The sequence below is a fragment of the Trachinotus anak genome, unplaced genomic scaffold (assembly GCF_046630095.1).
Source record: "Trachinotus anak isolate AG129_WGS33_773 ecotype Australia unplaced genomic scaffold, CSIRO_AGI_Tana_v1 ptg000026l, whole genome shotgun sequence".
Classification (NCBI taxonomy): domain Eukaryota; kingdom Metazoa; phylum Chordata; class Actinopteri; order Carangiformes; family Carangidae; genus Trachinotus; species Trachinotus anak.
This window is the reverse complement of record NW_027273877.1, coordinates 11,783,599-11,800,165: the sequence shown is the minus strand read 5'-3', so window position 1 is coordinate 11,800,165 and position 16,567 is coordinate 11,783,599. Positions and strand designations below refer to the sequence as shown.

At 43.2% G+C, this 16,567-nt stretch overlaps 2 protein-coding genes across 2 annotated transcripts in view; one reads left to right on the top strand and one right to left on the bottom strand.

Moving 5' to 3' along the window:
- LOC139609597 (NLR family CARD domain-containing protein 3-like) overlaps positions 1 to 16,567 on the bottom strand; it is a 267,945-nt gene that overhangs the window by 38,949 nt on the left and 212,429 nt on the right. The window contains exons 11-12 of the mRNA XM_071464400.1: positions 7,157 to 7,333; positions 6,347 to 6,523 (exon numbers count right to left, since the gene is read on the bottom strand). Of these exons, the coding sequence (XP_071320501.1) occupies positions 6,347 to 6,523; positions 7,157 to 7,333 (354 nt within the window). The remainder of the gene's footprint in view (positions 1 to 6,346; positions 6,524 to 7,156; positions 7,334 to 16,567) is intronic.
- Positions 1 to 16,567, top strand: part of LOC139609635 (protein NLRC3-like) — a 243,837-nt gene that overhangs the window by 171,448 nt on the left and 55,822 nt on the right. The gene's annotated exons all lie outside the window — the stretch shown is intronic.

Genomic DNA, 16,567 nt, shown 5'->3' with positions numbered 1-16,567 from the left:
ATCCCCCAGCAGTTTAGCTCTATAGCAGCATAGCTAAGGGATGGGTCAGGACATACCCGAGCCAGCCCTAACTATAAGCTTTACTAAACAAGACAGTTTTAAGCCTGATCTTAAAGGTAGAGAGGGTGTCTGCCTCCCAAACCCACACTGGGAGCTGGTTCCACAGGAGAGGAGCCTGATAGCTGAAGGCTCTGCCCCCCATTCTACTCTTACTAACTCTGGGAACCACAAGTTGACCTGCATTTAGAGAGCGAAGTGTCCTATTGGGAAAATAGGGAACTATAAGTTCTTTAAGGTACGATGGTGCCTGACCATTAATGGCTTTGTAGGTGAGGAGGAGGATTTTAAATTCGATTCTGGATTTTACAGGGAGCCAATGCAGAGAGGCTAACACAGGAGAGACGTGATCTCGTTTCCTCGTTCCTGTCAGTACTCGTGCTGCCGCATTCTGGATCATTTGGAGGCTTTTTACTGAATTTTTGGGACATCCTGACAATAAAGAGTTACAGTAGTCCAGTCTTGAGGTAACAAATGCATGAACTAGTTTTTCAGCATCCTTTAGACATAGAATGGGTCTGATTTTAGCAATATTGCGCAGGTGGAAGAAGGCTGTCCTAGAGACTTGCTTTATATGTGAAGTAAAGGACAAGTCCTGGTCAAAAATGACACCAAGGTTTCTGACTGTAGCACTGGAGGCCAAGGTGATGTCATCCAGAGTCAGTATATTATCACATAGTGTATCTCTGAGGTGTTTTGGGCCAATTACAATAACTTCAGTTTTGTCTGAATTAAAGAGTAAGAAATTACTGGTCATCCAGATTTTTATGTCCTTAAGACAGACCTGAAGCTTGGCTGCCTGGTTAGTCTCACCTGGCTTCATGGATAAGTACAGCTGGGTGTCATCTGCGTAACAATGGAAATTCATCTGGTGCCTCCTAATAATGTTTCCCAGAGGAAGCATATATAGACTGAAGAGCATTGGTCCTAGCACAGAACCTTGTGGAACTCCATGACTGACTTCTGTGATGATAGAGGAGTCATTATTAACATGAACAAACTGGAGTCTATCTGACAGATATGACTTAAACCAGCTTAGTGCGGTTCCTTTGATGCCGACCATATGTTCTAGTCTCTGTAATAAAATCTTATGATCGATGGTGTCAAATGCGGCACTAAGATCTAGTAGGACAAGTATAGAGACAAGTCCATTGTCTGAGGCTATGAGGAGATCATTGGTAACCTTAACCAGAGCTGTTTCTGTGCTATGATGGACTCTAAAACCTGACTGAAAGTCTTCAAACAAACCATTCCTGTGCAAGTAATCACATAACTGGCTTGCCACGACCCTCTCAAGGATTTTGGAAATAAAGGGGAGGTTGGATATAGGTCTATAATTGGCTAAAACGTCAGGATCAAGAGTAGGCTTTTTAAGTAGAGGTTTAATTACTGCAACTTTAAAAGCCTGCGGTACATAACCAGTTGATAAAGATAAGTTAATCAGACTTAATATAGAGGTGTCAAGTAAAGGAAAAACCTCTTTGAACAACCTTGTTGGAATGGGGTCAAGAAGACAGGATGATGGTTTAGATAAATAAACTGTTGAGGTGAGCTCAGGGAGATGTACAGGAGAGAAACAGTCAAAATATAAGCCAGTTACAGTTGACTCTGAGGCTGCTGAACTGGACAATACATCTGAACCAGCTGTGGGGAGGAGATGGTGAATTTTTTCTCTAACAGAGACAATTTTATCTGTAAAGAAGCTCATGAAGTCATTACAACTGAGGGCTAAAGGTATAGATGGGTCAACAGAGCTGTGGCTGTCTGTCAGCCTGGCTACAGTGCTGAACAGAAACCTGGGATTGTTCTTGTTTTCTTCTATCAATGATGAATAATAGGATGTTCTGGCTTTACGGAGACTTTCATATGGTGATGGTTGATACTGTTTCCCAATGGGAGCAAATATAGTGATAACAGGATTGGGCTGTGAATGGTTCCTTGAGGAACACCATATTCAGTACTGTGGGTCCCCTGAGGATATTCACCATTCATATGGCTGTTTCAATAAATAAGAATAAATCAGACTAAAACACGGTCAGAGACCGGCTCATTTCTCATTTACCACTTTGACTAGGGCACTCTCTGTGCTGTGGGTTGCTGAATAACCAGATTGGAACTTTTCTAAAATGTTATTGGTTTAATGTTTCCTGAGTTCAGAGGACTTTATTATTCTTGTTCCTTAGGAGAGAGTAAGGCAGCAGATTGGTTGACATCATAGCTGGGAGCCCATGACAGTTTGTGTGTTAATATTTGCTATGCTGGCTCAAACAGAAATGTTTTCTTTTAAAACTGTGCTGAGATTTTCTCAGTTGAAAGTTGAGTTAGACTGAGAGCAGGTGGTGGATTAAAAAGATTATCAGCTGTAGAAAAGAAAACTGTGGTTATTTTGGTTTTCTGAATTAACTGTTAATTAAAACCCCATGTTTAAAAATATACGAGTGAACATGTGATTTGCTTTTCCTCTGTCCTCTCTCAGCTTTTCAACAGCTTCTTTTTCCATGGTGATTTGATTTGTGGTGCTTTTTGATCAGGAGAAACTGTATCTAAAGAGAATCTTAAATTATCATTGGAAGCAACAAGGTCATTGAATAAGTCAGTAGTGGTTGGAGGAAATGTGTTCAAATGATTTGCTAATTGTGGTCATTGATAATGCTGCACTTCACATCAACAGTCTCTGGATGTAAAAACAGTCGCGTTAAACAAAGACAAGAAACAAGTGAAATGCCAACATTAAAACCTCTAGTAAACAAAGCCCAGAGTATTTCTGTGGATCAGCTGTGAATGACAGCCAATGAGAGAAGAGAGGAGATGATGAAGATGATGACGCTCTCACCAGCCCTGGGTTTTACCTCTCAGGCTGAACTAAACCTCTGATTGGTGGAGGTTGTTCTGGCTCCTGAAACTCTACTGCCCCCCCTCACTGTGTGGGTGAAAATTTAAGCTACATTTGAATTTACACTGAATTATTATCCTGCTACAAACAGCAGAACTAAACACCAGTCAAATATAAGGCTATACAGAACAGGAAGTAAATATAAAAACATTATTTACCATACAGAAGGATTTAAAGTTCTGTTAATTTATGATTAATTAAACCAATGATACTTGTTGACTTATCATTAAGATATATAGACATGCTCATATAAAAAGGCTGGGAGATATGGCTAAAAACCTCATATCTCAACAGGCTTAAGAGAAGCAGTAAATGTGCAATAAAATACAATACTATGAAAATGTAACAGTAACATAATGAGTAGATTTTAACTTTAACTTACTTTTGACTTTTATCTTAAAACATTTTAACTTCTACTACAGTAAAAAACTTTTTTGGTTTCTATTCACTGCAGGGGCTGGTTACAAATATTTAGCATAGTCAACATTATGAATATGATCATTTGATATATCTTCTATAAAGTATTATTGAATACATCAAAACATACAGTCAAACTAATCTTCAGAGTTCAAATCATTTTACTGTGAAATTCCCTCTTTGTGAAGCTCAACAAGGAAACTGTTCAGAACTGAACTTGATGAGCTTTAAGTCCAGAGACACTGATGATGCTCTGTCAGATCCAGAGGAACACACAGGGATGATGGTGGACTGGACTCTGTGTGTGACAGTGGAGCTGTTCTCAGATCAGTTCAGACTGCAGCACTGAGAGTCATCTCCACTTCTTCTGGTTCCTCTGTCAGTCACTGCTGGATCAAGCTCTCCTCTCCACTCTCACCTCCATCTGTGTAGAGAAGAAGAAAGCAGAGGAGATGAATCAGTGTTTACAGAGACTCACTTCATCAGTCAGTGATGCAGCAGGGACTTCAGTCCTGTTCAGACCAGATGTGCAGCAGCTGCTTCCTCTCAGCTCTCATGTTAACGTGTTGGAGTGAACACACTGAGCTGGAAGCTCACAGACCTGCAGAGACGTTCAGCATCAAGTCTGTTCACTCTGCACATTTCACTCAGTCCACAGTGGAAACAAAGTGCTGAGTCAGCAACAGGTCAGTGATGGATTCACTCCTGTTACCTGTCAGCTGATGTCACTTTAAACACAGAGTCTCTGTGTGTTGATCAACATGTGAGCTGCTTCTGAAACATCACCTGACTGAACATGGAGGCTGTCACTAAGAGCCAGGGACTGTCAGGCTCCATCACACTGATCTCAGAGCTGTGACACAGATGAAACTGATCAGCTGTTTAGTGTTGAAACCAGAGAACAAACAGTCTCAGATCAGATTGGACACTTTGATGAATGAGGACACTGTCTCTGTCCATCTGTGAGGCTGTCAGCTGGAATCAGCTTTATTTCCTGTACACATCAACACAACAACAACAGTCGTCTACACATCAACTCACACACGATCACAACAAGCTTCTGGCTGCTCTGATTGGCTGACTGTTGTCTCTCTCTCTCTCTGTCTTTCTGTCCAATCCTGAAGCCTGTCCCCGTTCTCCTCTCACAGCTTCACTGAGGAAAGCAGCCACTGAGGAGGTTGGAGGTTCACAGGAAACACTGGATCTTTGCTCTGATACTCTGTTTAGTACAATACTGCTGAGAGCAGCATGGACTGACTCCGCCCCTCTACTGACCTCAGAGTCTCCAGTCTACAGTCTGGACTCTCCACAAGACCACGGAGATCCTTCAGGTCTGAATCCTGCAAGTGGTTTTCACTCAGGTCCAGTTCTCTCAGATGGGAGGGGTTGGACTTCAGAGCTGAGCCCAGAGAAGAACAGCTGATCTCTGACAAACTGCAGCTCCTCAATCTGAATGAAGAATCAAAGATGTGAGTTTCGGAGACAAAGTTCCTGCTTGAAACCACAAAGAGTCAAACAGACAAAGTAAAAACAGCTCTCATTAATATTCATGACAACATGCTGCTGCTTCAATAAAGACGTAGTGACTCCACCTCTTCAACTCTGCCAGCTCCACCTGTGGCTCCATCTATACAAACTCATATTGTGCAGATTCTACTAAAGATCCTCAAGTTTTCAAAGACAACAAACATGTCAGGCTGAAGTTTGGAGACATGACAACAAATGTATAGAAATATATATTAAATTCACTAGTTGATGGAACGGCAGAGACTCAGACACCTGGTGACTGAGCTCAAATATTTAACACAGTCAAACCTACAGGATTTAAAGTGATGAAACAACCTGTTGCTATGACAACTTGGCTTTGGATATTGGAGTCAGTACAAACATCACAGAGCCTTATAAAAGTGTTGGGACCATCAGCTATTGATTATAGATCAGTTATTGTCTGACAGATTCAATGTGTTTCTGTTGTTTTAAAAAGTCATGAGGTGAAAGTTGAAGAGAAACAGTCACTGGACTAAAAGCAGAGAAGAAGGAAACAGACTTTACCATGAAGATCCTCAGTGTGGATCAGTATAATATCAGCCTCATGTCTGCAGCTCAGTATCAACACAACTTTCACATCACATTCATCTCAGCACAGAAAGAAAACATGGAGTCTGACCTCAGAGTCTCCAGTCTACAGTCTGGACTCTGCAGAAAACCACACAGACCCTTCACTCCTGGATCCTGCAGGTCCTGGTTCCAGCTAAGGTCCAGTTCTCTCAGATGGGAGGGGTTGGACTTCAGAGCTGAGACCAGAGAAGAACAGCTGATCTCTGACAACCAGCAGCTCCTCAATCTGAATAAAGAATCAAAGATGTAGATCAATGATTGATAATCAATAAGATTTGTCCTGATCAATGATCTTTGTCTAAAATGAGTAGAGAGACTTTGTCCTTCTGTTATTGTGGATCATCATCATGTCAGTACAACACAACATTGTCAACACAACAGCTGTGTGTGTTGTGTTACAGATGAAAACACACACACACACAGTTTGATCAAACAGACATTAGTCCTGACACTTCACTGAAATCTACTGAAAAAAAGAAGATTGTTTCTTCACTTTCTTTGGACAGATATTAGTTGTGAGGATCTTGTGTATGTTGTTGTGATAAAAATGAATTGACTTGAACAACTAACACTGGACATTTTCTCCAGTGGATTTAGAAAACATGAGTCCTCTGACTGAGAGAAATACGAGTGTGTGAGCTGTGAAGGTTGAACTGAAGTGAACAGACATTATTCATGACAAGTGAGTGAAATGAGCTGAAAGTGAGGAATCATTCTCAGTCTGAGAGAAGAACAACTGGAAACATGAGACAACAACTATTTACAATGTCATTCATTCATTCACAGTCAATGGATTCAACTTGTGTGTGAGGCTTCATCAGCTGTGGATTCAAGATATAAGATCTACAACAGTGAACTGACCTCAGAATCTCCAGTCTACAGTCTGGACTCTGCAGAAAACCACACAGACCCTTCACTCCTGGACCCTGCAGGTTCTGGTTGTAGCTGAGGTCCAGTTCTCTCAGATGGGAGGGGTTGGACTTCAGAGCTGAGCCCAGAGAAGAACAGCTAATCTCTGACAACCAGCAGCTCCTCAATCTGAATAAAGAATCAAAGTTGTAGATCAATGATTGATAATCAATCAGATTTGTCCTGATCAATAATCTTTGTCTAAAATGAGTAGAGAGACTTTGTCCTTCTGTTATTGTGGATCTTCATCATGTCAGTACAACACAACATTGTCAACACAACAGTTGTGTGTGTTGTGTTACAGATGAAAACACACACACACAGTTTGATCAAACAGACATTAGTCCTGACACTTCACTGAAATCTACTGAAAACAAGAAGATTGTTTCTTCACTTTCTTTGGACAAATATTAGTTGTGAGGATCTTGTGTATGTTGTTGTGATAAAAATGAATTGACTTGAACAACTAACACTGGACATTTTCTCCAGTGGATTTAGAAAACATGAGTCCTCTGACTGAGAGAAATACGAGTGTGTGAGCTGTGAAGGTTGAACTGAAGTGAACAGACATTATTCATGACAAGTGAGTGAAATGAGCTGAAACTGAAGAATCATTCTCAGTCTGAGAGAAGAACAACTGGAAACATGAGACAACAACTATTTACAATGTCATTCATTCATTCACAGTCAATGGATTCAACTTGTGTGTGAAGCTTCATTAGCTGTGGATTCAAGATATAAGATCTACAACAGTGAACTGACCTCAGAGTCTCCAGTCTACAGTCTGGACTCTGCAGAAAACCACACAGACCCTTCACTCCTGGATCCTGCAGGTCCTGGTTTCCACTCAGGTCCAGTTCTCTCAGATGGGAGGGGTTGGACTTCAGAGCTGAGACCAGAGAAGAACAGCTGATCTCTGACAAACTGCAGTCCCTCAATCTGAATAAAGAATCAAAGATGTAGATCAGTGATTGATAATCAATCAGATTTGTCCTGATCAATGATCTTTGTCTAAAATGAGTAGAGTGACTTTGTCCTTCTGTTATTGTGGATCTTCATCATGTCAGCCTTCTACACACATCATCCAAATGTCAGCACAACATTCATACAGCTGTTGATGTGAACACAGGTTGATCAGCTGCTGCTGACCTCAGTTCAGTCTGTAATCAGAGGAGAATCAGAGGATTCACGTCTGTTTAGTCTGTTCCCTCTCTGACACTACAGACATCAGCACAGAAACAAAACACTGAGGACGTGAACAAACAGTGAGAACTCAGTCACACTGTTCAGAACAAACATGGTGGAGCAGCTTCAATGTTCCAAAGTCACCAAACAACTGCACAATGTCACATTTACAGGAGGAGGGAAAATATTTCTCTGTGTCCACATCTTTAAAGAAGAACTTGTGTCACTGTTGAGAACTTGAGGAGGACGAGTGCTCGGCCTCAGTCTACCACCGGTGTTACAGCCCATTCTGTGAGCCGTCAGATTCTGTGACCTGCAGCAACAACCAGTTCACCTTCAGGTAACGTTCAGAGCCTCCTGCTGGAAAACACCACAGATTTATTCAGCTGATCTTCACTGAATGAGGAAGTAGAATTCATCTGATTTTCACATCAACCCCCCAGTGAGGAGCAGACTGAGTGAGGACGGGGTTAATGAAGGTCACAGAGCAGAGATCAAACCTGTGCTCACAGTCCTACAACCCTTCAGCTCAGCACAACGTCCACGGTTTAGGTCTGATAGTTGATGAACAGAGTTTCTCTGAGTGTCAGTGTCAGTCTGCTCTGGTAACTGCTCCTGAACCACAGTCACATGACCACTTGTGTTATTCATGTGATTAGAAGAAGCTCCATTCTTCAAGATCAAGTCTGAGCTTTTGTTGTGTTCACACACAATCAATTAGATATGACATGAAGGACACCTGGAGCGCTTTGAGTTCACAGTGCACAGGTTCAGAGAAGCACAACGTGGACTTGAAGAGAACAGAAGTGAGAGCAGCTCAGTTCAGGTAACAGGGACCAGACTGATCTGCCAACAAAACCCCTACAGCCAACCTCCCCTGGAGCTGCTCATAAATTGCTCCCAGCATCAATCTAATCCTTCCTGCCTCCATGTCCCAGCTGAGTTTCCTCTTGTCTCCACTTTCCCGCCTCAGCCACTGGCCCTGCTTTGATCTGGTTTGTGTTGCAGTCTGAAGGTCTGTGGCTTCCCATGATGCTGCAGTGCTGACATCAACACACAACAACAGCTGCAACATTTGTTGGTTGCAGAGAGCTGCAGCTTTGCTGGTGTTCAGATCAGCAGCAGCAGCAGAAGATCTGTGAGATTGTTGCAGTTTGATTCTCATCAACTTTCTGATTTTAACATCAAACTCTGTCAATTCTCTGCTGCTCTGAATCACAAACACTGTGACTGCTCTCATCCAGGGGCCGAGTGGGACCCTTCATTTTACCTGGAGATCACCAGTCCCAGCTGTTAATAACACACAAAGACAAACAGCAGCTAACACAAGCACAGGGCTGCTGCCCAACAACTAGCAGCTAGCTATACTAGCCACATTTAATATGAGCTGAGCTAGCAGCTAGCTACAACGCCCCTGCTTAGCATTTCAGCTGCCGGCTCTTTACTGGATGTTGAATCTCTCTGTGATTGTGGAACATTTCTCTGCTTCCTCCTCCAGTATTTGTTCTTCTTCATTCTTCTCTGCTCCACCTTTCTCCTTCTCTTTCTGCTGCTGCTTCAAACCAATGTGAACAGTGAACACACACGTTCCCTGATAACACCAACACGTCTCTGATGACTCTGTACCAGCCCCACTTCACAGCTCTTATTGGTCAGCAGCTGACCAATCACAGTTCATTTACCCCCCTACTGCAAATATAGACTTGGTAGCGTCTGACGTGCTGGGAGAGACAAGAGGCTGCGAGGCTCAGTTCAGGCTGCAGGATGGTGCAGTGAGGTAGACCACTTTTATATAACACAATATTATTAGTCTACACAATAATCAGTCTGGCCCCGGCCCCCAAACGGCCCCCGGGGATTCTCCTGACCCTCCCCATCACCACTCTGCTCCTGGTCTCATCTTCCTTCTTTCTCTTCACTGGCTGATTTTTTAAATCCTCACACAGAAATCCTGACAATGAACCAACCAATGAAAAACTGGAACTTCACAGATTTGAACTGAATATAAAACTACAACAGCTCCAGTCAGTGAACTGACCTCAGAGTCTCCAGTCTACAGTTTGGACTCTCCAGTCCAGCACACAGCTGCTTCACTGCTGAATCCTCCAGGTCCCAGTTGTCACTCAGGTCCAGGTGTCTCAGATGGGAGGGGTTGGACTTCAGAGCTGAGGACACGACTTCACAGTGAGTCTCTGAGAGTCGACAACCAACAAGTCTGTGATGAGAGAAAATATAAAATGTGTTAGAATAAAATCAGACAGTTTGTAATAAAAGACACTGAAGTTAAAATGCATCTGATGAGAAAAGATGATGATGTGATGAACATCTGCTCTTCACATCTGTGGCTCAGCTCATCTGATCTGATTGTGTTTGACATGAAACAATAATTCTCATCACTCTCTCTCAGACCTGCAGAGTTTCATGGGAATCTTTGTTGTGCAGATGAAGGAGGGAAAATGATGTTACATTTCTGCTTCCATCATATGATTTGATCCAGAGTCAGAATCTTGTTCAGAAAAACAGTTTTATTCTCCACTGTTTCTAAACTGACTCCAGATTGCTTGGCTCTGCTGCCTCTCTGCAGAAGTCAACACACACCACTGCATAAAACACATCTGGCTCATTGTGGTGAATCAGTGGCAGCGCCCACGTTGATCCATGAACAAACTGTCCTCAGTAAAACACTAGTGATCAACACTGAGTGGACTCTACAGTTACAACCTGGAAGTGTGTGTGTGCACAGCTCTACAGTGAAATAAGATTTTCCTCATTTGAAACTGTAAAACAATAGAAAATCAATATGTGGCGTCATTGTTGATGTGGTTGCGGCCTGTCACAGATAAATCAGTGTGTGGGAAACACTGAGGTCTAATCTACAGATACTGAGCCCACACATGTCTTAATGTCCGGTGGGAACATTTCCACACCGTGGCATCCCTACTCCAGAACATTTCTCCTGAGGTCAACTCAGTCAACAGTTCAATCTAATCTCTGTTTGCTGCCTGGTTTTCACAGAAGGTCCTCACAGAAACATGACACTGAGCTCTGGTGTGTAGAAGAAGACTGAATCCTCCCATTCTGCTCTGATAGATTCACACCTGTGTTCTTGGCTGAAGCTGAACATTTCCTGATACGACTCTCCTCTACAGCAACAAGAGAGAAAACACCTGGGACTTTCTGTCTCATTCAACACAATCTATGGAAAGACTTTAAAGCTCCACCATGACACTTGAAAAAACACAAGTTCACTCTTCAACATGAAAAGTTCAATAATCAATAAAGCTCCCCTAACATCCTCAATGCTCATCATGACTTCAGTCATCTCTGGACAATGATTCAGGTCTTATACAAACTTTACTAAACACCTGCTAGAACCTGCTCATTAGAGCTTCACTGCATTCACTGTTCACTGTCAAACACTGATGACTGTTGTCATAGAAACCTCATGAGTCCTGAATACAGACCTCCACAGATTCATCACTGCTCTCCTGTAACACTGTCACAATGGACAGTTTCAACAAAGCTGAACCAGAGACATCTTCTTTTTGCATTCACACATTCTTCTTCCTCACAAAAACCTGCTGCCTACATTACCCACAATGCACCTCAACCCTCAGCGGTTAGATTAAGGTGCGTTATGCAGCAGAGATGGGGGGGGCTACAGAGGTCTGGTGTTGTCTAAAGACTCCGCCCACCCTGACTCAGGTGACATCACCTGTGGACATTTATCAGACTGCACAGCTGGAGACACTAAAGGTTGAATACTACTGTTTTCTCATATGCAGGTGTCCTCCCCAACACCTGGAAACACCTGGAAACACCTGGAAACACACACTGAGGTGTAAGATCAGTGGAGCTGCTTTAATTAGTTTGATCAGGTCTGAATTAAACCAAAAAGACTCAAAACAACACAGAACATTGACAAATCAATGAAGCATCCAACAATTATTACAAATAAACAAAACAAGTGTTTTTATGAACTTAACAGCAACAATCACAACCAACTGAAACATCTACATTTTGGTGCTCACAGCATTTACAACACCTCCAGAAAAAAACACAACTGACCTTTGAGTAAAATCAAGAACAATAAGAATAAATGAAATCTGTGTTAATCTGAATGTGATTCAACTACTGATCTAATCTACTGATTGATAATTATATTGATCATGTCTGGACTCACCGAGCCTTCCTGCAGTTCCTCACAGCTGGAATCAGCCTCCGTCGTCCCTCCTCTGATGTGTTGTACTTCTTCAGGTCCAACTCATCCAGAACCTCCTCTGACATCTGCAGCATGTAGGCCAGAGCTGAGCAGTGGATCACAGAGAGTTTCTTCCCTGATCTGGTCTCTGACTTCAGGAACTCTTGGATCTCCTGATGAACTGAGTGGTCCTTCATCTCCATCAGACAGTGGAAGGTGTTGATGCTTCTGTCAGGAGAGATTTTATCACTGTTCATCTTCTTCAGGTTGTTGATGGCTCTCTGGATGGTTTTTGATCTGTTCTTTCTCTGACCCAGCAGACCTCCTAAGAGTCTCTGGTTGGACTCCAGAGAGAGGCCATGAAGGAAGCGAACAAACAGGTCCAGGTGACCATTTTTACTTCTGAGGGTTTTCTCCATGGCTGCACTCAGGAAGACATCCAAGGTAAAATTAACATGTTCTCGCAGGAAGTTCCTCAGGACCTTTCTCTTCCTGTTGGTGTAACAGTGGAACATGTAGACTGCAGCCAGAAACTCCTGAATGCTCAGATGAACAAAGCAGTAGACTGTTTTCTGGAAGATCACACTCTCTCTTTTGAAGATCTCAGTACAGAGTCCTGAGTACACCGAGGCCTCTGTGACATCCAGACCACACTGCTCCAGGTCTTCTTGGTAGAACAGGATGTTTCCTTTCTCCAGATGTTCAAACGCCAGCCTCCCCAGCTTCAGAAGAACTTCCCTGTCAGCCTCCATCAGCTCCTGTGGACTTGTCTCATGTCCCTCATCATACTTGAGCTTCTTCCTCTTTGTCTGAATCAGCAGGAAGTGTGAGAACAGGTCAGTCAGGGTCTGGGGCAGCTCTCCTCTCTGCTCTGTAGTCAACATGTGCTCCAGAACTGTAGCAGTGATCCAGCAGAAGACTGGGACTTGACACATGATGTGGAGGCTCCTGGACTTCTTGATGTGTGAGATGGTTCTGCTGGACAGCTCTTCATCACTGGATCTCCTCCTGAAGTACTCCTCCTTCTGGGCGTCAGTGAAGCCTCGTACCTCTGTTACCCTGTCAACACATGTACGAGGGATCTGATTGGCTGCTGCAGGTCTGGAAGTGATCCAGACCAGAGCCGAGGGAAGCAGGTTCCCCTGGATGAGGTTTGTCAGCAGCAGGTTGACTGATGATGTTTGTGTGACATCAGACACAACCTCCCTGTTGGTGAAATCCAGTGAAAGTCTGCTTTCATCCAGGCCGTCCAAGATGAACACAACTTTACAGACAGCCAGCTGCTCTGCTGTGACCTTCTGTAATGTTGGATGGAAAACATGGAGCAGCCTGAGAAGACTGTACTGCTGCTCTCTGATCAGGTTCAGCTCCCTGAACGAAAGCAGAACCAGCAGACTGACATCTTGGTTCTCCAAGCCCTCTGCCCAGTCCAGACTGAACTTCTGCACTGAGAAGGTTTTTCCAATGCCAGCACCGCCGTTGGTCAGAACCACTCTGATGGGTCTCTGTTGGTCAGGTAAGGCTTTAAAGATGTCGTGGCACTTGATTGGAGCGTCATGGAGGGTCTTCATCTTGGACGCTGTCTCCAGCTGCCTCACCTCATGTTGGGTATTAACCTCTTCACTCTGTCCCTCTGTGATGTAGAGCTCAGTGTAGATCCTATTGAGGAGGGTTCCACTTCCTGTTCCATCACTTCCTTCAGTCACACGTTCACATCTGCTCCTCAGACTGATCTTATGTTGATCTAAAACCTCCTGCAGACCACTATCTGCTGAAAGAGAAGAGACAATGTCAGACTGAAGAAAGAGAATCTGAGAAGCTGCTGATTATTTTCATCAGCTACAGAAAAACTAAAGAGCAGCAAAGAAAAGCTTTTTAATGTTGTGCTTTTTCGAATCATCTGAAATGTCAGTGCTGTGTGATAGAACAACTGACACTGGAGAAAACAACAGGTCCTGGTTTCAGAAATGAAGACATCAGCAGACACATGTTCAGTCTCACTTTGAACAGTGTTGGTCTGACTGGCTGTCTGCAGTCCTGGTCTGGTTCTGGGTCTTTGTCCACACTGGGGACAGGAGAGGTCCCCTGAAGACCCAGACTGGTCCCAGTATGAGGTGAAGCACTGTCTGCAGAACCAGTGTCCACAGCTGGTAGAGACTGGATCCTTCAGGACGTCCTGACACAGAGCACAGCAGGACAGCTGCTCCTCCACAGAGACACCACTCCTCTTCCTCCCTCTGTGAAGACATTTCTTCATCACTAACATGTCACAGTCAAATATGTCTAATAACTGAATCATCTTCAGCTCAGTTTACAGTGGAAACTGCCTCTTACTGTGAGTCTGAGGGTCCAGGTTCAGGACTGAGGTCTGGATGATTAAAGTATTTGGACCAGTCACTCTTCATAGACAGACAGCTGGATCCTGGAGACTCTGCTCTCAGTCTGTGGTTCTGACCTCTGCAAACACAAACATGTTTTTATTCATATCACATGGATCACTGATCAATTCTCTGATGACAGAGTCATTGTGGGAACTCTCAGCTGACGTCCTGCAGTGACGTCACCATCCAGCACTGCACACTGTACTGAAGGATGGAAGCAACACAGCAGCATCCAGAAACAACACTGTTGTGTCAGTCAGTCATTAAATGTGTCCAGTCTCCAGCTGTTGATGACCTGTCTCACATCAGCTCTAAAGAAGCAGAGTGATACAAAGGTAAGGTGAGAGGATCAGATGTCTGTGACCCCGACACTGCCACTGCCACAAATGAAGACAAAACAACATCCTGACTAAAACTAATGGCTGCTGATGTGTCTGCTCTTCTTCTCCATATTGATTCTTTCTCTGGAGTTCAGCTTCATTTCACACAAGGAGGCCTGTGTGTTTCTACATGACTGTGACAACAGCAAACACCACATCCTGCTGCAGGCTTCATCTGACCATCACACAACTTCACTGGCAAACACACAGTTTGTCAGAGTTACATCTGCACAGATATCAGTGATGGTAAAGACAGTCTTGTGTGTAATTAAAGGATCATTGTGCTGTTATTCTACATGATTGTTCTTGACAACAAACCCCATGAAAAGAGCCAAACCAACAGTGTGTGAGTTCGTCTCTCAACACTTTGTGACTTCCCTCCTCTGTCTGTGGCTCTCAGCTCTGAGCCCATTGGTTCCTTCTGAAGACTTAGGACCTATTTTAACCATCTGGGCTCATGGAGCCAGAGCATTTAGGACGTGTCCTCATCCACTTTTGTTAGTTTAACAGTGGACAAACAGTCACAGCACCAGGCACATGCTTCAAAAGGGTTGTAATTAGTCTCTTCATTAATCATGGGTGTGTTTTGGACGTAACATGTAATGAACCAATCAGAGAGCTCTCTCCCATCCCCTTTAAAAGCCAGGTGCACCTGCACCTTGGTGGATTTCTCTGATAATGGTGGATTCAGCAGGTAGTAAGACAGAGCTCTTCTCTGCAGAGGAAACTGCTGGTGTGCAGAGTGAAAGTGTGCGAGCAGACGTCTACAGCTACAGCAGGATTCCACCAAACAGGCCCGGCTGAAAAATATTCACCTGAAGCTGCAATGCATGTTTTTGTTCCCTCACTTTCATATTTTACAGCCTCAGCTGAAACTGAATTAAATGATTTAGAAATTAACATCAATCAGTCAACAATGCTCTTGACCTCACCTCATTTTAACACCAACACATATTAACAGAGACACTGTTTTCAGGACTGTTTTCATAGAATATTGTCAGAACTACACATTTTATCCTTATCTGTTTCCTTCCCACTGAATTACAAAATGACCTCCACAATTCCTTCTTTGCATTTTTTATGGTTCTCCTTACACTTGTTTTTATATTCAATAAGCTTCTGAAAACTGATTCCTTCTCAACATTTTAAAAGTTTTATTTCCAGCCTTAGTTGCTTCATCACATTCCTTTGTCCACTAAGGATCTTTTCAGCCTCTGAAACAGCTTTACAAACACAATCATCTACATCATCATCTTCATTACTATCAGTTGTTTGCATTTCTTACTCACTGATAGATCTAAATGTTTCCCAATCAGCTCTACTGAACGACCATTGCTGTGACCCGTCAGTGTCACATGTTCCCAAACTCAGTCCTGCTTCTATCACTATGGGGTAGTGGTCACTTCCTACAGTTGTTCCTCTAACTACTGATGAACCATGAACAAACACCTGCCAATGAGTCTGACACTAGTGTAAGATCTAAAGATTCTTCTGTTACTTCTGTCATTGAAGCTACTAGGTTTTTATTCTCCATTAACTCTTCATCACCATTCCATCCTCATCATTATTACTGCCCCATAACGAGCTATGGACATGAAAATCATGTATCACATCCAATTCTCACTTTTTCTGGAAGCACAGACTCCTGAAACTCCAGAAGCACAGACGAGCTATCAATCTGTTCACCGTTCCCTGTTTTCAACAATCTCTTTATCCTGCTCACCTCACCTCCACTAGAACTCCATCTGAGTCTGTCCAAGTCTTCATGAACAGGAATACCTGTCATCACTCATCAGTTATTTGGAAAAGCTTTATTTTTCTGTTCTTCTGTTTTACAGGTTATTAACAAGTTTCCATCACAAAGATCTGAGCCATTTCCTCCTCTCCTAACTTCTTGTTTAATTCCCTAGACAGTGCTCTCAGACCTGGACTCACCTGCTCATCTTCCTTCCTGAACTGAAGGATTATTTTAAAATCCTCCCTCACCACCTTTTTGTGAACAACTCTCCTCTTCATGTGAATTGAT